Here is a 26,507-nt window from a genome sequence, read left to right as displayed (position 1 = left end):
GAAATAGTTTGATTAAGTGACTTTGGATAAACAATACTTGAGCATTGATATTCAAACGTCGGCTGAATAAAATTACGTTTACAAAAATAACACCCCAATGATGATGATGATGATCGAAGCCATGTTTTTACTGATCATGATTGAGTATGTCACAAATCTAGTTTTAATGCACACACCAAACAATAAGCCGTTAGAACCGCAACAGTGTAAATATGTTTTCTTAAAATAAAATAAAAACAAGATCTATTTTATAACTGATGACTAGTGATTCAAAAAAGATTTAGATTAGGTCATGTTATTCTTCATGATGAAAATTCAATTTCAGTAACGTGTAGGCGCACATTTAAAAATCACATACAAGCAAATTATAAAGAATGAAAATGAACTTCAAAGTTTTTTTTAAACAAGAAAAATGAAAAGAAAATCAAATTATATTGAAACAAAATCAATATTATTTCGACGAATAAACGTTTACTACTTATATTATGATTAAGTAGTCTATTTTTATATTCAAAAAAGGAAGAAATTAAGTATTCTCAAGCGCTGAAAAAGAATGTAGGAATGTGTTAAATTTGCCTGTTAAAAATTAATAAATAAAACAACTAATGCTACCCACAACAACAACAGTGTCATGTAAAACACTGAAAGATATTAGATGAAAACGGAAGAAACAAGGCAAAAATAACCAAAGAAATCAAGTTAAAATAAAGCGTAAAAGCTTCAATAAAAAGTAATTTTTCTAGTCTCAATATTTAATGAAACATAATCAATGAATGTAACCAGTTCAAAGAAATGCTCCATCGTGAATAAATAAGAAAGTCGGCAAATTTATTTCTTTTCTCCTTCAGAAGAGTTCTATACTATTCGAATACAAAAACCGAAGATCGAAAAACAAAGAATATAAGCAGAGTAAATGCGTTTAACAAAGAAAAATGGGATAATTATGATCTATTTCATAATTGGGTGGTTTATAGTAAGGATGGAAAGAATCATTTTTGCAAAATGCCAACAAGAAAATGACACTTCAGGAAAATTCATTATGAAACATTTTTTTTCTCCTCTGTAATTTATTTTATACCGAAATCTTTGAAGATTGTTCATTATCAGAGTTAATTGAATTTGCTGAAGATACTCTACTACTACCACTATTACAACTGTTTGCTGACTCTTGACGCTTAATAGCTAGTTGACGTTCTAATTCGGCTAAAGCAGGTGGAAGAAGATTAACAGCATTTATACCATGACAAAACACACGAGCTGGTCGAACTAATAGACCATGACCAGGACGACATGTGAAATAACGTCGCCCAGCAACACATCCATCATGACGTCCACGTGGTTTACGCAATTCAATACCAAGCCAAATACCTTCAGCAAATGTAATTGGTCCAATGTATCGAACAATACCTATAAATTAAAGAGAATAAAAAGTTAGATGTTGTCCCTAAATAACCGGTAATCAACAATGAATTCATACGTCATTTGTTCCCGAGGCCCATATGAATGATTGGTTTGGAATTAGGGTTTTCCAACTCCCCCAGGTAGACCTTTCACACACACGAATGTGATTTAGGCGCAGGACATTCGATATTTCTCCTCTCGATTTCGTAAACAACACTCCCGACATGAGAAAGCAGTGGTTAGGACTTACCTGGCAATGACGATATAATCGTGGCCATATGAAAGGATTTCGAGAGGGAGAGTAAACACTCTCTATCCTGGTATTTAACATCCAATTTTCATATTATCACCAATGGACACAATAATATCATCTATATTAGTGAAATATGTTGAGGGATTTTCAAACAGCAAAATTAAGATTGAGAAGTTAATACTAGACATAGATATAGAATGTTGAGTGTAATTAACAATAAGCATAATATTCATGATTCTTACTGATTATTCTCTTGTCACAAACAACATCGAACTCGACTTATTTAAGTACTAGTTCACATTTTCGCACGATATTAGCACAGAAAGATTATACTATGAAAATGCATGGGAGAGTAGTAGTAGATGTAATGACAATATTAATGATAGTAGAAAACATTAAGCATAGACAATATGATTCAAGAAAAACAAGTGTGAATGTCTGGAATAAAAAACGTGAAAAAATTCTCAAAGTCAAGATTTAAGCTGAAGAATGAATGTATCTCATCACCGTCATGATCGATTCTAGACATACCATTATCTGTGTGAGTTTAAGACAGTATGTGATTATATCGCTCTTATTGCTTGGTACATCACTTCATTCAAAGAAGTTTTAAAAACAAATAAACAATAAATCAACTTACCAATTTCTCCAGCACATAAAACTTGCATTCCTTCTGTTAAATAAAACACTGGTTCTTCGACTGACTCAACTGGTACACGTCCAACAGCTTTCAATGCATTGACTAATTCTGTTGGTAGCGGTGGTCGACCAATTACAGCACGTCCAATCATTGGTGATGTGGTACTAGACCATGGTGTGCGACGACAACACCATGATTTACTTGCTACTCCATCAACTTGTTCTGAATGATATGATGTAGTCATCATTGTTGGATTATCCGATAGTTTATTTAAGTTTGGTGTATTTGGTCTTGTAGGCAATTTCTGTATACGACTAATCGGTGCAAATATTCCATGACCGACAGCACAATCAAAATAACGTATCCCATTGATAGAACCATTATTTTTACCAACAGCTTGTTCTAATTCAATACCATACCAGATACCTGGAGCAAATTGCGTTTGTCCGATAAAACGTAAAACACCTCTACGTTGACCAGCTACTAGTACACGATCTCCAATTTGAAAATGATGACTTCGACTGATATCCGGTGAACGAACTCGTAATCCTAAGATAATTATGAGATGTGATGGAAGAATTTAAGCAAATTATTACGATATTTACAATTTGAGAAACTGGAAAGAACAAACTAAAATGTTGTATTGTTTCGACTTGTACAGTTGAAGTGCGTGACAAGTTAAAAACTGCTATATTGATGTCTATATAATTGATAATCCAATCGGAGAACTACCACAACTATCATCAAAAAGGTAGAAGTATTTATAAACACTTTTCTACGTAAGATACTGAATGTCCATTGGCCGGATACCATCAACAACAGCCTACTGTGAGACAGAACAAGCCAACTTCTGGCAGAAGAGGAAATTAGGAAGTGGATAGGACACATTGAGGAAATAATCAAACTACATCATGAGACAAGTCCTAACTTGCAATCCTGAAGATAAACGAAGCTGTACAATCGCAAATATATAGACTTATTTTAACAGGATGGTAATAATACCGATAATAAACTTCTGTTAGACATGGTGACAGTGAGGTTAAATAAACAAAGGTATGAAAATATTTAAAACAAGGAAAGTTTAATAATCGTTTATTGTTATTGGCTTAAGTATTCATCAAAAAATAGATCGGGAAATTATCATTGGGAAAGGATGGCTCAGCATGATAAAATAAAATGTTGAAACAGAGATGAAATGTAATCGGAATGATCGGGGAAATAAAAAAAACCCAGTTGGGGGTAGGAGATTTAAAGGGAAGACGGAAGGTGAGGTAGATGGCTGTAAAGGAACAAGAGTATGAAAAATAGAAAAAAATTTTAATACATTAAGACCATGGTAGAAAAAGAGATTGTACCAGTCTCTTTTGCACACACAATTCTGGTTTTTCCAGATGTATGGCTATTGCTTCAGCAATGCAGTGAAGATACAGTCTAATCGTCTTAGGAAGACTTCCAATTACATTGTAGATGACTTTGAACGCAGAGTCTGTCTTGATTGAATGACCTGTGTTCACAAGGTGTTTGATTATAGAACTTCTTATTGAGCCGTTGCCTCCTCTTTTTAACCTTATTTTATCCAAAAGAATTCAAGAACATTGTTCGGTGTGGCTTCCTTGTTTTAAATATTTTAATACCTTTATTTATATAACCCCACTGTCACCATGTATAACAGAAGTTTATTATCAGTATTATTATTATCTTGTAAAAATTGGTATATATATATATATATATATATATATATATATATATATATATATATATATATATATATACGATTGTACAGCTTTGAAAATGAATTCGGCGAAAAAAGAGAGAACTCTTCACTGAACTAATCTTTCTTATTTAATGTCTTAATGGGTGTATTCGGTTGAAGCCTTTATTATCAGCAAAACAAGATAGTACAAAGCCTTATTGAAATGGGAAGATACAAGCAAAACAATACCAAGTGAATATTATAATTAGTTGTATAAATGAATCATCTTTATAAGAACAACAAGTACAAAAAAAGTATTTGGGCGTATCAAAGCGATTCACCGTTAAATTCTTTATGTAATGACAATGATGTTGATGGTTCCAAGAAACACACAAACAAACATACAAATATGCATAAATTGTAAACTGTACTAAATGAGGTGGTTATTACCAAACCTGATATGAAATATTTGACTATTTAATGTGTATTACATATATGGTACGAAGTAGAATAAATAGGTGAGTACCTATGCCATTCAATTTGTTAAATGAAAGAAAACTTTTTCATTCATTGTTTTGAATCCCGTCATATCAAAGCATGGGCTGTCGACCGGGAATCAACAAAACTACTCTGTCCCAAGCACTTCATTCCAATTATTGTCAAGTGTTATTCATTCTTTTGATGTCTATCTCCAATTCTTAGCGTAATATGTACTTTGATCTTTCTTTTCTCTCATTACCTTCTGGATTCTAAGTTAGGGTTTGCTATTTACTCATAAGTGGTAGTACAATTCGATCATGTAGGATTTAACACTCTTTAGTGGTGTCATAGTTATCTATCAATTAATAAATATATACTGAATTTAAACAGCTATGAAATACCTTCTAGTTGGTAATGGTTATTATGAGACTAAAACTAGTATATGTTGTGAATTATCATCAGGATGAGTTCTGTTATTGGAACTTTAATATTCAACCAGCTTCCAGCTGAAGAGGAAACTAGGAAAAGACGTTGGAAGTGGATAGAAAATACACTGCCATTTTGAACGGTCACATCGTAAAATGCCATTAATAGTACAATACATTAGAGACTAGGATTGAGATGAAAATTTCAGAGTTCTAGTTAGGAGTCGTGTTTAGTGGAGTCCAACCATGTTTAGTATGAGGAAGTCATCCACAAAAGACAATGGAAGAGAGTCATGTATTATTATGGATTGATAGATGTAAAACTTGTACACCATTGAATATCGGTTTGTTGGTCTATAGCCTAAGCATACGTACGTCAGATCGAAGATCCTCGGGCCCAACTTCCAGCTATGGTTATGAAGGCGTATTACTGAGTAGTATCATATGAGGAAAAATCGGATCACCAGCTCTTCATGGTTGTCAATGGTTGTTGTGATTTAAAATAAATATAATTAAGTAATGATACATAAAATTCATTTCTTATTAACTTTTCACTTACCAGTATCAATTTTTGCTGTAACATGTGAAAAATTACCAGGTGATTGTAAAGTTGACGGTGGTGTTGGTGTACGACTTAATTGTGATGGTACAGTTGTCGGATGTTTACGATGATCTATTAGTGAAGTATCTGTTGACACCGGTATTGATGTTATTGTTGTTGAACTAATCGTATAACTGGATCTTGATGAAGGTAAACGTTTTTTAGGTGTATTATTACCACTTGTACTACCACTACTATTACTACTACTACTATTACTACGATTGTCTTCTTTTAAATTATTCAACTTCTTAGAAGTAATTGATGTATTCAATGAATTATTAGAACGTCTATTAACAATAGTAGAATTAGTAGTATTGGTAGATGAAGTAACTGGATGCCAATTTTGTTTACCATCAATATTTACAGTTTTATAAACTCGTCCAATTGGAGCAAATATACCATGTTGATTAGGGCAAGAGAAATATTGAATCTATGTATAGTGAATTCAAGAAGGAAAAAGGAGAAAATTGATACAATTTTAGAACAAAACAAAATACGGAACTATGTGATTTGATTGAAATCATGAACCAATTCTAAGTTAGACCACCACCATTGAAAAACTGGAAGCACTGGTGGTTTAACTTAGATCGGTTTATTATTTCAATAAAATTAAATAATTTCCATAGACCTATATTGAATATGTAATTTGATTGGTTGACATCCGTTGGATGATAGGAATATCATTTACATTGAGTCTGTTGAAAGATCCCAATTACTGATAGTTTAGTTATTTTGTAAATATGTAACAGTAAATTAGTGATTAAAGAAAACATATACTATATTTATATGTGAAAACTGAGCTCAGGAACCAAGCTAATTATTATTATTATTAATATTTGAACACATAAATATTGGTACAAGAGGGCACCAAATATATATGCGCCACACAAAACAATGAGAATTTAAGGGGAAGGAAAAAAAAAGAGATTGATGTAAGGTGGTGTAATAATAATAATGGTAAAAGTGGAGGAACAGAAAGGTACAATCAGAAGAAATCTTTCAGTTAAGGAAGGCACAACCACTTTTTATGAAGAAAGTAAAAGAACGTTACAGCAGGATCGCCACTGGCTACTATTCTGAACCATATCTGATAAAATTAGATAGAGTCGAATTTCCACCAAAGAGGAGCTGCTGTATAAGTCGAAAAAATAAGTATAGACAGAGTAGGAATAAAAGAGGGTGAATAATGTCGTAGTAAATAATAATAATAATAATAATAATAATAATAATAATAATAATAATAATAATAATAATGATAATAATAATAACAAAAGTAATGATAATAATTTGAATCATTTGATTGTTATTCGAAGCGAGAAAAGTAGTTTCCATAGATATAGAGAGTTTATCGTTTGAGTGTGTGCTGTGATACTGCCCGGGTGCCCAGACCGAAGCAGGTGGTTATCTTAGGGGCCACACCCCGAGCCTTTGACCTAAAGGTCTGACACACAAGGCGAGAAGGCAGTGAGTAGGACTTCCCTGGCAGAGGCTGTATACGCGTGGCCGTGTGAGAGCATTTCGAGAGGGAGGGCGGACCCATCCCACTCTCGGCCGTACCAGGGCTCTTGGGGGCCAAGCTAAATTAGATAACCATTGAAGATCTGAAAGCACTTAATGATCATTGAGCATTCGTACAGAAATATGTGTAATTTTAAACAAAACAAGAATTGAGCTACACAGTTTATTAAATAGGAAAAAAATCAAATGAAAAATCAGCCAATTATATAGTACCTGCCCCCCCCCCCAAATGCCCTGGTACGGCTGAGAGTGGAAAGAGTCAACTCTCCCTATCGAAATGCTCTCATATGGACACGTGCATACAACTACTGCTTGTGAATTCCTACACACTGGCTTCTCGTGGAGGAGGTGTTGTTTCAAAATTGAAAGAACGAAAAGCGAATGCCCGGCGCTTTAACCGGGTTGGTGGACACGAAGAGTACACTTATGGGAGTTGGAAAACCCTCATTCCGAACCAATTGTGCACATGTGATCTAAGATTCTAAAGGAACAAATGACATATGAACCAATTATTAGTCACCGGCCACTATGGGAATGCATCTCATTACGTTTGCTCCACTGCCTTGTGGATCAGACCTTTAGGTCAAAGGCTCGAGGTGTGGCCCACTAAAGAAACCACCTGCTTCGAGTTGAGCACCCGGACAGTATTCTAGCCCTCACTTAAATCGAATGATTTATGTGGCGCATATCTATTTGGTGCCTTCTTCTACCTATGTTTGTGTTTAAGTAAGTAAATAAGTAATAATAACTGAATACACACTAGGTTTAGCTAAGTTAAACAAATTTTGATAGGTAGGATATTTGGCTCTTTTTGATCGAATTTACATTTCTAATTATAAACTGATCGCCAGGGAAGTAGCATTGATGCTTGGACCAGTTGGGAAAAGCGTAGACGTGGTCATTGTATGACATGGTGTCATAGTATGAAATAAATTTGTACAGGATTCACTTCTGTTGATCCTTCACGACTCCCTAGTTGTGATCTTAGAGATAGTGCAACACAGAGGCTTCAAAAACATTTTGATGTATATTTTTAAAAACAGAAACCAAGTGAACATTAGGAAAAAAAACCTAAATAAAAAATAGAAACATTTTTTGTTATTTAGAACAGGGAAAAAAGAAGAAAACACTCACTCCTGCTACACTACCATTATTTCTACCAACTGGTTCATCTAACTCCACACCAACCCATATACCGGAACCAAATGAAACTGATCCACAATAACGTAGTTTACCAATTCTACCAGAAACACCTGTCGTTGTTAACGGTGACTGATTCTTACCACTGATCGGTATAGCTGATGATGATGATGGTGTGGAATTACCTGGTGCAATACAAACACGATCGCCTAAAGCTAAACCCATAGATTGTAGAGTGACTTTTGCAGAGACGGTAAATTTCTTTGATTGACTTGTTGTAGGACTTTTCGTATCATTATTAATATTTGGTTGTTGTTGAATATTGGTTGGTGAACGTTTAGTACGAGGTGATAAAAAACCAGATTCAGCTGTGTGCATGGATTATAACCAATAAACAGGAAATATGATATCTCATTTCAAATAAATATTGTCAATCGTTTTATCATGAGAAACAAGATTTACATAAGCGGATTTTAACAAAATACCTTTGATTACTGCAATACGACTATTCATTAGAGACTGACTGGGATAGACTGGAATATTATAGGAAAACAATCCAGTGCAACATGGTTGTTGTTTCATTCTATTTTCCGACTCTTGAAAACAAAGTGGAGTCATAACGATTCCTCAAGTCTTAAAATAAAGACGGGACATTTATATCAGGTGCAGAAAAATAATTCTTAGACTGTTGTCTACTTCTTAAGATAGTAGAAATTATAGTTAGTTAAGTCGTAGTGTCAACTCAATTTTTTCGCAGACCATTCACTCTTGATAACAGAATACAACCTCGCTGAAATACGAGCAGGAGTGTATCTATGTACCTTTTTCAGTCAGTCAGAATCAGGAAAAAATCGAGTAACGTTTTGATCAAGTCGACTGTTCTCATTGTTCTTCTCTAAGCTTTCCAAACTATCAGGTCAATGATACAATAGTTTTTTCTCTGCCCCCAAGGTTGTTCAGTAATAATCGAACTCGCGTATTTGTCCGTCTCAAATCTAGATCAAATAGCCTACCGTACCAAAACCCCAAACTAAATTGAGACAATTTTTAGATGAAACTTGACAAATTTTCGTGTTAGTAAATCCAGTCATATCCTCAAAACCTTCTGAAGAAACACATCACCAAACAAACAAATTGCTAAGAAGGCATCATAACAACATTGGTTTCGTGAAGCACGCGAATTCTTGAAAATATACCCGTTTAAAAATGACAAGTGCCACCACCATCATGCGATTAGCCAAAATGGTCATTAACTATCAAAGACATACCAGCCAGATTTTAGCAGCGTTCACAAAACAAATCAAAAGTAACTCGTAAGGATTATTTTCAGAGTACTAGGAAGTATGTTGACATAAAAGTGAATGGAAAACTTGTTTGTCTTTAGTTAGATACACCATACGACATTAAAATGATTTCCAACCAACAAGTAGTGCTTGTTATGATGCCCAGACACTCAAATCATCCATGATGATATAAAACAGAAGGAAGAAAGTATTAATTGTTAGTATGAATTAGCAAGGTACCTTTTTAGCAAAAATACCTTTTTCCAACCAGATCGACAAGTAAATCTTCCTGTATTGGTAGTAGAAAAGCATGGTCTCTTAGAGAATTATTCAGACTAGTGAAGAAGTAAACACAGATGTGAACAGATAGTAGGACAAGCATTTACAGTTATCCCTATGTTATGTCTCTCAAATCGCGTTGATCTGATTAGAGGTTTTCTGATGTTACGTGAGAAATTTTGTTACAAAGGGATGTTTTTTCTTTGTAAACTAATTTGCAGTTTTCACGAACGACGAAGTACTTCATATTTTTTGGCTTTTTCTGTGAATGGGAAACTATTTACTTTTATCAAGAATGAACCTCTTTTCTAATATTACGACATCGGGGACGTATATTGCGTTTGAAGTGCTGTTGTTACATAGTATATGTAAGTAACTAATAGATACTTCGTTCACCGTCTAACCGACTATAGATAAGATACACTTAACGTATAAATAAGTAGAAATTTTTAGTCAGTGACTAGAAACTTTGACTCACTTAGTACAGGATAGTTCATAATGATCCACAACACTCTCACTTTTCATCTTACTCCCTCGATCTTCAGGTTCAGAATTCTTTCATAAACACTTTCCCGATACGTGTTTGGTTTTTCTAACAGTATTTTCTAAATTTAGTCTCACTTTTTATCATCGTTAATACATTTCTAATGTACATCTGTCCTAAGCTTTATTTTAAAGATCCCCGTTTGTCTGCAATTTCAGTAGAATTCACTGAATAGACGATAATTTACTATAATATAATATCATTAAATCTCCGAGACTGCAGCTTAGAGATTAACACACTGACGTTTGAAACAAAAGAAGTTGGATTCCAGACTGTGTCAACATCAATTCTGAGAAGTACATACTTTCAGATGGTAAGTTCCAAGTAAGACAAAACCAACATCCTGGATCCTTACTGAAAGCCATAATCCATCTATACTAAGAGAATATCTATAACAAAATGACTGTATAGAGGTGATCTGCATAAGATACATATATATGTCAGTGAAGTGAGATCGGAATTCAGTCTTGAATATCAACAACAGCATAATTTCAGCCATTACCAATTACGGTATGTATACAGGTTCTGTAGAGATTTACTATAATTTAACAATAATATCAACAAGAAAAATGTCAAAGATTTATCATAACGAAACAGGTATTGAATTGTAGTTTCATACTTAACAGTACAATGTGTATTCTTACAATCCACACATGAAATCAAACACAGGATATTCAACTTACAAAAACAGAATTCAAAACTAGGTGGCGTTTAAGAGAAACCATTTCTAACATTTTTCTCTTTTCCTATCATGATTATATTCGTTAGATTTCTTTCCATTAAAACCATAATAATATTTTCTTAAAACAATCAAATGTTATTCATGTCAGTACCATCTCTTCTTTCGGTGGGGGGGGGAAAGGGAAGAAAGATGATATGGGAATTGTTTCTTATTATATTAAAGCAAAATACTTACCAACTAACCAATCAACTCCACTACATGTAGATTGTTGTGAATGAGAATTCTCAGTTGGTAAAGTTTGATTATTCACATAATTGTTAGTAATATGTTCATTTCGATAATTTGTTGAATAATCATTTGAAGTGGCTTGAATAATTCTTTTTTCAATGTCAATATCTTCCTAAAACAATAATAATAACAACAAGAACGAGGTCAATAATCTTAGATACTGTGTAGACATTAATTGAAATGTTTCATTATTGAACGTTATCTTATGAATTATACTTTGATGATTATTGTTCGCTGGTTTAAAATTAGGTGGTAAGAAAGTCAAATATGGTCAAATCAAGATAAGTATCAGAAGGGGTTTCTTGGAGATTGTAGTGATTTCAATAGTTGAGATCGTGAGTCAATTGAAACTAGACCAACATGGAAAACCTGGAAGCACTGGACGGCCGTTTCTTTCCATCATGGGACTCCTCAGAAGTGCGCATCCACGAGGAATCCCACAATAGGACGAAACGGCTGTCCAGTGCTTCCAGGTTTTCCATGGTTGTCTAGCTTCAATTGACTCATGATCTCAACTGTTGAAATCAAGATAAAGCATCAATTCATAACGTTATCGGATGATTAATCTGAAATAGATTGATGAATCCAGACTAACTATTTGAGATCTGAACACGATATAAAATCATTTACAACGGTATAAATGTATCCAATTTTTACCTTGCTATTCATCATAAATTTTTAATGACCTCTTTTGGAGATAGCAGATCCCCAGAAATCACTTGGTAAATATCTTATTTTTGTAATTTTATTTTAAAGTTTTAAATTCCCTATTTTTGCTAGAAAAAAAGCGCCCATTTTTACCTTCAGATTGTATTTTCCACTTGGAAGGACCTTCCTCTTTTAATACGCTATTTTGTGACGTTTCCCAAGGACATTTTCATACTATATGTATACGCATGAGTTGTGTGCTTGTTTATTCATGCGTCCGGGGTGATTTTGGAATATACATTTCCCTCCGCTAAATCTGGTCATCTCCCTCTAGTTAGCAAAGTTAAGAAGTAGTGGAATAATTTAGCTTGTTCTGTTTTTGAGTTGCTGACCTTGGTTCCATTCGCCGGTTTTAGGTGATATCGTAATTTCTTCAAACGTAGCATCATTACATACATGCCTTCTCATTTAATCATTTTGATTAATGTGCGCAATGTTTAATCATTATCATTGATAATAAGTCATTTTGATGATGCTTCGGTTTGGGCACCCGAGCAGTATTACAGCCGTCACACATATCGAATGATATGTGTGGCGCATATGTATTTGGTGCCTCCTTGTACCAATATCTATGTGTTAAAATAATAATAATATAATAATAGTCATTTTGATCTGTCTTGGAATTCAGCTTCTTTTATTTATTTTATTGTTCCAATTTACTACAATAAAGTTAAGCTGATAACTATACACCTTATTTCAGGTTCTAAGTTATTGATTACGGAATGATTGATTATAAATTATACGTATTAAGTCTATAATCAAATGGTTACATCACAAGAGAACGTTTCATATCTTATTTACTTACAATGAGTTAAGTGTATTTTACACCACATTTTTTAATTACCTCATATAAATAAATAATAAACATGATAATGACTAGTCGGTATAAGTAAACATTATGTTTTTATTATGTACGTAAAAGATCATGAGAATAATGTTCTGACTTGAGAACAATCCAGTCTTAATTGATTAGAAGAGAAGTAACGTGAACATGTAGTATATATATATATATATATATATATATATATATATATATATATATATATATATATATAAATGTATACTAACGTACAGTTTGTTGTGGAGATGTTGGACGAAGTAATTCAGCCAATAAATCTCGTAGTGTACACAAAGGTTCTGGAAGTTGACCTGAAGGCGGTAGACATTCTGAAATAATAATGATAATAATAATCGACATGGTGTGTGTTTTCCATAATGTGAATTAGAACAAACATATATTAGCGAACAATATTAAATTAGATCGTCATCAGGCTTTATTCTAATGCACAATGGCTCTTTCAGCCAGATGAAGCCGATAGGCTCTTCTGGATAAAAGGCTTACATAGATAAACGACACAAATACAAGGGTTCAATAGTTGTTTTTGCACATTTTTCTTGTCTTTGGTTTTATTACCTGTTTAGTGATTGCTGACCACCGGTGTACCACCTAGCAGTGAATGATTATTCGTTTCCTCGTAGGTAGGATTATTTATTTATTTATATTAACATATACAAGGAGGCACCAAATACATATGCGCCACACAAATCTCATTCGATATGAGTGAGGGCTGCGATACTCGACGTAAGGAGATGCAGTTCCATGGTAGCCGGTGATCAATGATTGGTTCATACGCCATTTGTTGCTTTAGGATACTGGAGCCCATGTGCACAATTGGTTTGGAATGACGGTTTTCCATCTCCCCTAGGTGAACTCTCCATGTCTACCAACTCTGTTGAAGCGCCGGACATTCGCTTTCATCTTCTCAATTTCGTAAAAAGCACCCCTACCACGAGAATGCAGTGTGTAGTGTTATATCCGAGTGGAGATTAAATTACAGGTAACTTTCGAGGACTATTCATGGACTAATATTCTATAAATATTCTTATTGTATAACTATTCAACAATTACATTATGTATATTTATACCCCTCTTATGACAAGCTTTATTTTGGCCTATAATTTATTATTGTACGATTTACGGTTCTTAAGTTATGTTCAGTTTATTAACTACTGCCTCCCACATTCACAGCCACTTCTTGGGCTTATTTGTGTACAAATATTATTTCCTATTTTATGGTACGTTGCGGTCTGTGTGATTGATATATAAACCAAGTATGCCTGAAATAAACGATCTGCTCTGATTCGGAAGCTGGTATTGTGTTCTGGACTCAAGTGGAAGGGCTCGTAGGACATAGGACCAATAAGGACGCTAAACTGCCCACACCGGTTGAACGTCATTAGTTGGCCTAGTGTGAAGATTCGTATAAGTCGTATTCGGATTGGTAGATAAATCGTGTGATAGAAAAACCATACATTCAAGGTCATAACATGTAGGACTTCCCTGGCAGAGGCTATTTACGCGTGGCCACATGAGAGCATTTCGAGAGGGAGAGAGAACTCTCCCCACTCTCGACCGTACCAGGGCATTTGGGGGCAGGTAGGATCTTTTAGCACAGTAATATTTATATTCATACAAGAAATTACTAAACCAATTAAGGCAGTTGATAAGTCAGTGACAACAGTGGAATAGATTACATAAATAAACATAATTAGTAAAGAGTACAAATCGGTAGTGTGAGATGACAGGTGTACCAGTTGTGATAAGAATAATAAAAGCTTGAATTCATGCTTCGTAATAGGAAATAGGTCAATGACTTGAAAAATATAGATCTTGAAAGAACATTCATAAAATCCATGATTGGACAATAAAGCATGTACTTATGAAAAAAAGTATGGGAAGGGGTAAAGAAAAATAAATGAACAAAGAGTATGGAAAATAAAATCGATTTGGCCAAGTAAAAGATAAAGGTGTAACGAATTGCTTATGAATACAAAAATTTGGATAATTAGCTCGAATTTCCATAGCTTCTGCTATATGTAAGAGACGATATTGGACTCCATAAGGAGAACCAGTAGGAATACGACAAATCACTTTAAATGACCTATTTATGTCTACTACATGATCGCTATCGATCAAATATGATATAATAGAGCTATGTATTATTTTGACGATACCCTTTCCCAACTACGAAGGAAGGCGTTCACTAATTCGTTGGCTCAGTTATCTGGTTGAGTGCTGAATATTAGCTTTCTTCACATGAGCAGCTGAATTCGTAGATATGCATAAGCGACTGAAGGATGTCAGTTGGATAAGTTAATCACTATCCAATCAATAAAGTTTCGACTGTTAGATTTAATGTCTTGGTGATTATATCAAGATCTGATTTAGAATATTACCTCTGACAGAACAGAAAGAAACATGAGTAATAACTAAAGTTGAACAGTAACGAGTTCGTATAAGAAGGCAAATTCATCAATGAAGTTGTGTAATTTCACTGATATAAGTAGCTGGATTACGTAGTCTCCGAAACAATTCAAGCTAAAATCATTATTCTCCTTTCGTTGAGATTACTAATCGTTAGTTGGAACAGTTACAAGAGTTTCAAATTAATATGCAAAACCTGTGTCAAAAATTCCGTTTTTCCTTCTCAGCTAAGATTAATTCATTGAAAAAAACACTATTTAAAAGTGAATTATCCTAAAATGTTAGGTAACTGGGAAGCAGCTAGTCACACGCATGGATTCCTCTGAAGATTGTAGTTACCACACACTAACAGTGGTAAATAGCAAGAAACCTGGATCCAGTGCTTCCCACCAATTAATTTTACTGAGTTATCCTTTAAAAATAATAACATTACTTGACTGATTATTACAAGCAAAGATGGATGGTGACCAGCAGTGGGATTCAGGATACGCTTTTCGTCCTATCTAGGACTCGTCAGTTGGATGTACCTGCACCCAACAGTTGTTCACTCAAATAATTATAAAAAAATTGTATAAATAAAGAAAGCCACAATTATCTCACCATATGGTGTACGTCCATAACCATCTTTTGCATCTTTAGCATCATATCGTTGTCCAGTTTTTGTAACAGAAAAATCAGCTGCTTGTATTAATATACGTGCAGTACCTAATGATAATTGACTAGCAGCTAAATGTAACGGTGTAGAATGATCAATCAAACATGTTCTAGCTGATATACATGCACCACGATTTATTAATAAATCAGCTAATAATGGACAATCAAAATAAGCTGCATAATGTAACGGTGTCATATCAGTCCATTTACAACGAGCTTCGAGATTAGCACCTTCGTCTAATAAATAATTAGCAATACTTCAAAAGGAAACAAATAAATAGATAAAATTACAAGTAAACAAAAAAGAGAAAAAACTATAGAGATAATGAAGATAATATCATACTATCTGAATTAGACCAATACGTAGCTTTATCGACCGAACACAGATAACATCACAAAACCTGGAGGTCTTGGTTTCAATTCTTAGTAAAGTCATGGATTTACACAGCTGAATCAATCTGTAACGAATAAAATCTTCAATCTTAATTGCTTGAAATGAGAACCAACCAGGCTCGATGAACAAAGTGATTCGAGAAGATTAAATAGTTTTGGATAACGTAAGCTTTGACAGAAACAAGCATTTATTGAAGTTACCCAATTTTACATTAGTGCATCTCAATTGTAGCTACTAACTTGACGCGGTAATCGGTCTTGCATATCGCAGTGATTCAATAAGGTAGTATGGGCTAGGACGTTTGCTTTTTAGGACCTATCATCCAAGGCAGATCATCTGAAGAATAGTGAGGCCAGAAGGAGTAGCTTAAGGTCCAAAGAAGTCATACTGCCGAATTGACTAGAGTGTGACAGTAGATAACCAGTAACTGCAGCGACACTGCCTTCCCGCAACCAGAAGGGAAAGTTAAAAGTTCGAACCTGAAAATGCCGCACTCCACCATGCCTCACGGATTCTCATAGCATAAAATAAGATCCTAAATGTATGGAGATAACACATCAAAAACTGCTCTGAGTACCCAACTTTGGGCAGTTGTTACTTCGACAGTGTAGTCATGCTTACGGTTTGGCGAGACCATTACTACTAATCCAGTTTGTTTTTCATGACGCACAAAAGTAAATATCCTTCCCAATTTTGTGTAAAATGAATGAATAAAGGAATTACAACTAAGATAGAAAAGACATCAACAATACATGATAATAGTATTAATATAGTTCATATCGATTAACATAAAGAAAATAGGTCGCTTATCGATTTTTCAACAAATCAGCTTACATTCATTAGTTTGTTTGGATTTAAGGAGTTTTAAGGGTATGTAGTTTATTCTTGGCCTTCGTTTATCTATTACAATGTGTACATACAAACTGATACTTTGGTAATTGAATTAAATTATTTATCTCTATGAGTATTCAATATCATAATCATTGAAAAAGTAGTTTTATTGATAAACGGTTAAGTCTTATGATGACTTAACAGTTGCTCTAAAATTCAATCGCAGTCAGAGAAGAATATGATGAAAAGTTTGAAGTGGAATAGCAGATCGTAGATGATGGACTGTGAGACAAACTTAGGGATGTGGAAACCAGTCATTTTTTTGTCAAATAATAAAGATCGAGGTCCCATTATAAATCGTTTTAATTACTCGAGAATAAACCACACTCTCTTCACATAAGATATAATACTAATGTTAACGTATCGAAGCCAAAATAATTTGTAGGATTTGGATTTGTGATCGTGTTGTTGAAAATTGAAAGACTTCAGCAAGAACCGATTGCTTTGATCAAATTAAATAACAGTAATGTATTATATGGTTAATGGAAATTATCAAGAAGCTCTGGATATATCATTTGCATTAGTTGGTACTCATCAATAAGAAAGATTTACAATCTAAAAGGAATAGATGTTCCCGTAGGATAGGAACCTATGTGAGTACTAAGGAATACGCAAACATGATATTAGTTGTTACACAGATGTTAGTCAACATAAACATATGAAACCTAAAGGAAATTAGCAACGGTTGAAATAACTGCGTGGTCAAATCTCTGACTGTGCACGAGTTCGAACACATCAGTCCTCCGAAGATACGTCTTATGGACAAGCGCCAAGTCCAGTTGTCTCCAATGTTCACCTAACATGGAGACAAACGGTACACATGATGTTGAATCACTTCGATTGGAGAACAACTTGTTCTGTCTAATCTGATTGAACATAAAGACGAGACTAATATATTTTTAGGTTGCATTCGTCACAGATCGATCTCAGTTGAGATACCAACGAAAACCCGGGAGCATTGAATAAATGTTTGATCCAAATAGTGGACTACTTTGCAGTACGCGTCCACGACGTTACCAAGCATTGGACTTAGAACCTGCATGTTTCATGTCGAAAGCTTAAACATTAAAACCACTGTATTAGTGTCTAATAGCAGACTTACAGCTTTAATTACGTTGCAATATATTGCGACAATCATCTAATACCATTGATGATAATTGTCTCGCCCCTGACGTCTGAACATCAGTAGTGACGATATTTAAAGAGGTTCCGAGGGTACCCATTCTCAAGCAGTCACATACTAAAACGAAACAGACACTCAGTCTTCCCTTCATTTTAATGACAAGTCCACTGAGACTGATATGTAACGAATAATACTTATAAATTGAACTAATTCCCACAACAACCATTCAATTAAAATATAATGTTTGAGGATATTGGATGACATAATCAGTCCATTAATAACATAATATAAACAGGATTTACGTATCTTTTCAATGACACATAAAAACTTACCGACACGAAGCCTGTTCATCGCCTAATGCACCGGATTTTGCAGTAAAATGTAATAAAGTCATGTCACTTAAACCGTCACGATCATCAACATGAGCACCACGTCTAAATATCTGTTGATCGAATTAAATAAAATTGAGTAAAGAAAAGAGACAAATATAGATGTGTGTGTGTGAAAGATACAAATAATCAAGACTGATTTATTTTATATTCATGACAAAATTATTTGATTACACAATACCATAACGGCTGACAGTGTGGATGAACAACAAAAAAGAAATGAGATAGTGATTCTGCAAAAAGATGATAGATCATATGCGTAAAATTGACTGCATTAGTACTTTGCAAATTTATATTTACGCAATGGTTTTCGCCACTATTTGATTGACTGTTCTCACATTCAGTTTGCAATTTGCCCAAAGAACATGATTTGCTGCTAATACATACAAGAGTTATTCCTACTTGAAATTTAATATATTGACTATCAAGCTTTTTGGATTCCCGGATTGCTATGTCTTTTATCGTATTCGTTATTATTATTACAGTGTTATGTGGCAAACCCTTAACCAGGTACACATAATTACAATTGACTTTCAGTCAGGGAGTCAGTCATAAGTGATGGGAAATGTGGACTTAAAGCCAAACTGTTAGTGTGAGAGCCAATGATATTACGCAATCCCCTGTATCAAAACAAATGGACCTACAGTTCGAAAAAATAGGAAACTCTGAACATGAGAAGAACTATTTGTCAGAGAAACTTATCCAAGAAAAATATTTATTGAACTCAAATACAAGATGTAAATAGCGTATATTTGGGACCGCCAAATAAGTGATTCCTGCGTTAACGATAAGATGCTAGGTAGGGATGAAGAACCAACTGATGAAGAGAAAAATCTTCATCAACTACGGTGGTTGAGACATGCGTTACGTATGGCAAACTATCGCCTACCTGAACGGGCCATGTTGTCTGATATAGGAGTAGACTAAAGGAAAACTAAGAACGGTCAAACCAACACATCCACGAAAACATTGACTATCGAAATGAGCTGTTTAGGAAGATGAAGACAGCCGAGTTGTGGTCCGCAAGATTATTGTAACCACTGGTAAGAGGCTCTGAATGACATGGCTAAAAATCGTTTGTAATGGCGCAGGTGCATTCACTCTATATCTTTCCCCGCACTCTGGGCTTCTGAATTCCTCAATTTTTTTAATTCCACTAGTATTCTTGAACCGCATCCTTGATACACACTATTTTCTGTTACTACCGATACTCATTACATCCGTTACTTTGGAATTTGCCCTGATAATTTCATTTTTCCGTGTTAATGGGGTATAGTGACTTGAAATGATGTTTCCAAGTATAGGTTCTACGTTGAAACTGACTGAAAAACAAATTTTATAGTCACTTATATATAATGAACGAAATTTATATATCAAGAAAACAGTAATCAATTTATCAACTTCACGTCCCTTCCCAACCAATCAATAAAACATACCTCTTCAACTATTGTAATTAATTGTAACTGTGCATAAGGTGTCCATTGTCGTAAAATAGCAAACAATTGTGATATAGTTAAATTACTTGATGTCACTGACTCTTGACAATCTTCACACCACCATGGACCAACAGGCATTCGCATAACCCATGATCTTGATTCTTCTTCATCATCATGAATCATTTCTTCAGGTAGATGATTATTATTATCATTATTTACAGGTGATCCAGTCACTGAATCATATTCTTTTGACATTTCTTCATCCATAGCACGACAATTCTTTAACAATTAAAATGAACAAAGATAGGGATAGGAAAATTGACTGCAATTCAATGACAAGCATAAGGAGTTTGTGAAGATTGCTGAATATTACAGAAAACCAGAAGCACTGAAAAGCTTTCTTATTCTAGTATGGGACCCTGTAGTGTCGGTTATTATGTTAAGCCCATATACCTTATTCTAGCTTTCGGACAGACCATTCTACTTGAAGTACATTTTGACCTTGTTAATTATTCGCTTATCAACCTTGACTGTTTTTATATGAACCACATATGTGTGTAACCTTATCCCATTCATCACGTATCTGAAGCTAAATTTCGTGTTGATTAAGGCTTGGTTAAATGGAGTTGGCTCACATATCCTCTCCGCTTCGCTCTTTCCTCTTCGGTTCTCTGATATTTTGTCTGGATCAAAGATTGTATTAAATATAGGTATTCGTAATTCATTCTCGTATTTGACTTATTAAATTGCGTTGTTGACTAACGCCATTTAAGTAGTTTATTATATACGAGAATATGCGACATATATATTTCGACATTCATACGATCTACTTGGAGTCAGATCCCAGGCCACTAAACTCTACATCTGTGCAAATTTACAACTACATCAAAAATTGAAACCAGCACCTCTAGGTTTCGTAACGAGAGATTACATTTTAGGCCATTCAACAAAGCATTTTGTTCCCGTTAATGACTCAGAAATAGGATGTTTACGTATGCTATTGTGTTTGTATGTATGACTTTGTTCTCATAGAAATTACAAATAGGATATAACTAAGAGATAATTACAAACTTTTTAGTTCTGAAAATAGAACTATCTAATAGCATGTTGTGATATGAATAATAGATCAATGATAACAAACTCTGACACTAAGAGATTCGAATACGAAGGAGGAGATTAGCTATTCACCTAAGCTTGTAAATATGCCGTGTTCATGAGTGAGAACTAGTGTGAAACCTATGACTAAGATTTCCTGTCGACTGGTATTATTAGCAGGGTAGAATCGGAAATGTTTCATGCGCAGATCAGGCACAAATCACAATAGACTGATTAGTTAGCTTTAAAACAATTAATGTTAGTGTACGAACTGAAAAGATGATAAATTATCTAGTAAAAGCATACTTTAGGGATGAATCAATCAGAATCAAGAACGCTACCTTTGGGATTTTGTGAAAAACGTTCAGAATCAGAGCAAAAAATCATTTTTTGCAACCATAGAGTAAAGATGATAGTGTTAGATGTATCAAATGCTTTATTTTGTCCTTTTCGATTGTACATAACAAATGAATTGAAAGTATCCTTAAATCCAAACCTTTGATCCTGAAACAAACGTAAACCTAGTGGCACTAGATACAATGAACGAACCAATGATATGGTCATTTAAGTTTTCCATCTATACTAGATTACTACATTGTGGCTGATGTTAGTTAGTGATGAAAATTTTAACCCTAAATTCGTAATCCCAACCATAACAAAAAAACAATGTGGAGATGCTGAAATATTTGTTTGAGCATTTTTGAGGATTCCAGAACATATGGGCAATCTACATCTATCTGTTACATTTAGAACATCAACAACGTACAAATTGAATCCTCCAAGCTGCAAGTTAGAAGACAGAAACGTGTCAATCTATTCTCAACTAATCTATCAGTCAATTGTAACACACAGATTCTTACATTATTCAAAGTGATGATTTAAATACAGTTACCGTACGAAGAGTTTAAACACATCCTACGTCTACTAAATCTGAACATGGAAAGACAATATTATCGGTCAAATATGAACGTGTAAGTTCATGAATTGAACTGTTGTATTCCAAATAGTAAATCATCATAATAACTTAATGTTTAATTTTGTTTTATCTCTTTTCTCATCTAAATAGGAAACTTCAATATATATTATTTATCAAATATTAATTTCTATGTTTTGATGTAAGAAGATTTTTGTGTTATCACGTAGCTGCCATAATAAATAATATGGGATTCGAACCAGAAATCTACCAGTTAAACATCACCTGCTTCAAAACGGGTACAAAGTAAGGATATCAAATTAATTGAAGTAGTGATACTTCGTCAGTTGAGATGGCTGGGACACGTGTTACACATGCCCAAACACCGACTGCTCCCACGTGAGATGTTTCATGGTGTAGGATTAAGTTGGAAGAAAGCTAGAGGCGACAAGACAAAAACATGGCACAAATAAATGAAGTCACTGACAAGTCGACTGAGCCATGTTGGTAGGTGTACACTACCTGGTTGGGATCCACAAGACGACAGCAAACGATGGTTAGAGACCTTGGATGACATGGCTCAAAATCGTTTGTACTGGAGCAGGTGCATACACGTTGCGTTCTCCCAAATTCTAATTTTCTGAATTCTTTATGTCCCATTCTCTTTTTCTCTTCCCAAATTCATTTCACTGGATTATATTTCTGAATAACATCTTCAAACCCTAATCTTTACGATTACTGCTTATACCCTTACTAGCCCTACCACTACGGTATTTGAATTGACAATTTTATCTCTGTTCTAATGCGGTATGGTGACTCGAACTGATGCACGTACGTACAAAGTTCTACATTGTTGACTGACTGATTGCTTCAAAACCGTATAGGCACAGAACAATATGAATGTTATGTAACTTTCGGTTTTTTTCCTCTTGTCTTTTTTCTCTACTGCTTTGCAAAACAATCATATCGTTTATATTATCAAGAAAATAAAAAATCATTATTACATATTACAGTTTTAAATTTCATTGATTCAGTGCTGAACAGACATAAAATCTAATAATAAGCGGAGATGATGGTGGCTAGCAGTGGAATCTAAAACACGCGTTCTGTCCTATCTGGGACTCGTCAGCTGGATGTACCTTCACCCCAGAGTTGTTCACTCTGAAACTCTAGCCCAGTACCGTCCGCTTCAAAAGCCATCGGGTTATTTACTTAGCTACTGAGTCCACAGAGCCACTAGCTTGTATAATGGGGGGGGTGAGGTTTAAATCATGGAATGCAGGTACAACTAGCTGACCAGTCCCAAATAAAATGAAACGCACATCCTAGATTCCACTGGTAGCCACCATCCATTTCTGTTTAGAATACCTGAGACTTAAGGCAATATCGAGACAATCCACACAGAATACACATATGCCAATAAGAAACTGATCAATTTCACTTTTAAACATCAATGGGAAGACTCAAACAACCAATACATAAATGAATAAAGTGAAATTTTCAAGGAGAAAAAAATACATCACCATCTATATAGAAGGATTCATAACTAATCGTGAATTAACTTATTCATTCATTTACACTTAAATAAATACACAATTAACACTGTAAACGTTGCATATACATGACAACTTGATCAATCTGTTTTATTCATCAGTCAGTCAGTTACAACGTAGAACTTCGTACGTACGTACATCAGTTCGAGTTGCCACACCACCTTATTCATACAAGTTTTAAATATAGATTAGTAGAGTATTTGACTAAAACGGACTGAATTATTGAATGGGTAATGTATGCATACGGATATGGTCAATTATTAATGTAGAATTTAAATGTTTAGACACATATAATATATAAACTAGTAAAAACTGTAGACAATGTTTATATTGACAGTGATATAGTAAAGGTGAGGAGAAGAAAAAAAAGAAGGTCGATAACAGCAAGCAATTTAATGTTAAAGTCAAATTGGTTAACTAGTCGATGAAAACACCAAAGCAAAAAATAAAGTAATTTAAATTATGGATTGGGAAATAGTTGAAAATAAGAGAGAGATAAAGTACCTGGAAACTATTTCGTGGCAACATACCATATTAGTAATACTAAGATTCAGCAATGTGTATTTGAAGGTGGTGACGATTATTCAAATGGTGTTATCGTCTTTAAACATCGGCTTTGGCAGCTTGTATATATCTAAAAAATGTCAGATTAGACGCTTCCATTTTGTGCATGAATCGTTGATGCTAAGACTTGGTGGGAAAAGTGGAGAGATGAAAGATAGCTGTATAGGACTAGAACCTATCAGTCCACCATGATTTCCTATTTAAGGTTCTAGAAATTATGCAAATTAGTGGCTTCAGACTTTACCAGACATAGGACAGAATGGAGTCTTTCATATTCTACATAGAAGGTGACAGAAACTTAACTAATAGACATTCTTTTTGGTCATATCTTTATACTGTACAGTAAACCAGTCCACACTTTTTAAATGTACTCCCTATCCTAGCTTTATTTGTTTGGCGCAAACTTTCTTGGTAGCCAACTGTGTGCAGTAAGATAAAAATTAAAACACAGTCGTACCATTCAGGATCTAATTACTCGTGTGTAATCACCCATGATGGAGTCGAATGCAAAACTGACCTAAAAGCAGTGGACAGCTATTTCTTTCTAATATGGACCTCCTCAAAAGTGTTTATTCACGACCCTACTATACGACGTCGAACCAAAGACCTCAGGTTTGGAGTGCGAATGTCAACTAAAGGAACAGTACCTGTTAGTACTTGATTAATTAGAGTAAAATATGTGCGTCGTATTCTTTATCATTGTCTCCGCATTATTTCAGTGCTAGAAACTTATGTACAGACTGTTTCTCCATATTTAAATCTTTCGCAACCAGCCATAGAGTCACTGAGAAAGAATAAGAAAATACATGCATTTGAGTTCTCAATATTACAAATAGAATGTTGTTTCGCATTTATCTTATCCTTGTAGCCCATATGATCTTAACTGAAACATCGAGTTAAACTGATAAGAGATCATTTTTCTAATTGGTGATATCTATAAAGGGCCTGTAACAATGAAGTAGTTTCTTTGGATGCTTTTTTTCAGGTTTCATTACAAATTTGGTGTAACTCAATCAGTGTATCTATTAAACACAGTAATATATATATATATATATATATATATATATGTAAACTATCACTCACTTCACAAAATGGTATTTCACTTGCTGGATGTACAACTGGTTGACTACGACGAGGTTTGTAAAATAATCTATCGAATCCCTCATCTGACGAATTGATTCCAGCACTATTATTGGAACCATTTGCATGATATCGATTATATGTATTCCTACCGCCTTTTCTTAATAACGACGATGATGATGAACGAGCAACTGTACGTGGTGAAGGGGCACAACTGGTGGATAAGCCAGTAAGACGATTTTGATACTCAAGCTAAAATGAGAATTACAAACAAAATATGTTGTGAGTAATAATAATAATAATAACTGAAGTTCGACAATGAAGTAAGCAATCAGATTGCATTATGGCATGTTGTACTGTGATGGGTGATTGTTAGAAGATAATTACCAGAAATTAACGGGTTTACATTTAGAGTTTGGTGAAATTCATTTCACTAAATAAACATTCTACAAATTGGAATATTTAATATTAATCGCCAACCTAATGCACGATGTTACGAATGAGATGGTGAAGTATGGAGTAATCTTATGTAAAGATGACAAGATAATTTTATTAACAACGTTTGTGGTGTAGCCAATAAGTTATGAGACTCAACAAAGTGATGTACCATAAAACATAGGAGAGTTCGTAAAAGGATAACAGCCAGTCAGTCAGTTACAACGTAGGACCAGACACATGCATCGGTCCAATTTACCACACCTCATTAGCACAGAAAGATGAACACCGGATTCGTAGAGGACGTTAACTCAATGGTGTATTATATAAAGAAAAGATTTTATGTAAGGATATAGTACAGAAAGAAAGAATTAGTTCGTTGAAAGAAAGATATGAAGTGATTTTAATCTCATAGTTTAAGGGAAGACAAAGAGTGTATACACCGACGCCATTGAGATCGATTCTCAGCCATGTCACCAAGAATCTCCAACTATTGATTACGATAGTTGCATGGACTCCAACCAAGTGTTTGTATCTACCAACATGGCTCAGACCAGTAGTTAGTGACTTCAAGCACTAATGCCACGTTTTGGTTTGGCCGTCCCTAACTTTCTTCCAACCATCTCCAACATTGGCCGGTATTGCGCATCGTCGTAATTAGTGTTCGGGCATACGTAACACGTGGCCTAACCATCTCAATCGATGAAGATTTACAACCATATCGACTGATTTACGATCATTTCCTAATACCCTGCCTCTAACCTCACTATTACTTACCCG

General features: G+C 34.4%; 1 protein-coding gene across 1 annotated transcript; it reads right to left on the bottom strand.

Moving 5' to 3' along the window:
- Positions 1 to 254: 254 nt before the first annotated feature.
- On the bottom strand, positions 255 to 25,735 carry CLIP4_4 (CAP-Gly domain-containing linker protein 4). The gene is made up of 10 exons (XM_051217341.1): positions 25,296 to 25,735; positions 20,088 to 20,366; positions 18,595 to 18,704; positions 15,801 to 16,111; positions 13,008 to 13,102; positions 11,174 to 11,339; positions 8,146 to 8,519; positions 5,452 to 5,923; positions 2,295 to 2,843; positions 255 to 1,407 (listed from the first exon to the last, which is right to left on the bottom strand). Exons 2-10 carry the CDS (start codon positions 20,352 to 20,354, stop codon positions 1,073 to 1,075), a joined length of 2,679 nt encoding a protein of 892 aa, XP_051064727.1. The 5' UTR covers positions 20,355 to 20,366; positions 25,296 to 25,735; the 3' UTR covers positions 255 to 1,072.
- Between the last annotated feature and the right edge of the window lie 772 nt (positions 25,736 to 26,507).

The sequence above is a fragment of the Schistosoma haematobium genome, chromosome 5 (assembly GCF_000699445.3).
Source record: "Schistosoma haematobium chromosome 5, whole genome shotgun sequence".
Lineage (NCBI taxonomy): Eukaryota > Metazoa > Platyhelminthes > Trematoda > Strigeidida > Schistosomatidae > Schistosoma > Schistosoma haematobium.
The sequence above is the reverse complement of the archived record's forward strand: the minus strand, read 5'-3'. Positions and strand labels throughout refer to the sequence as shown.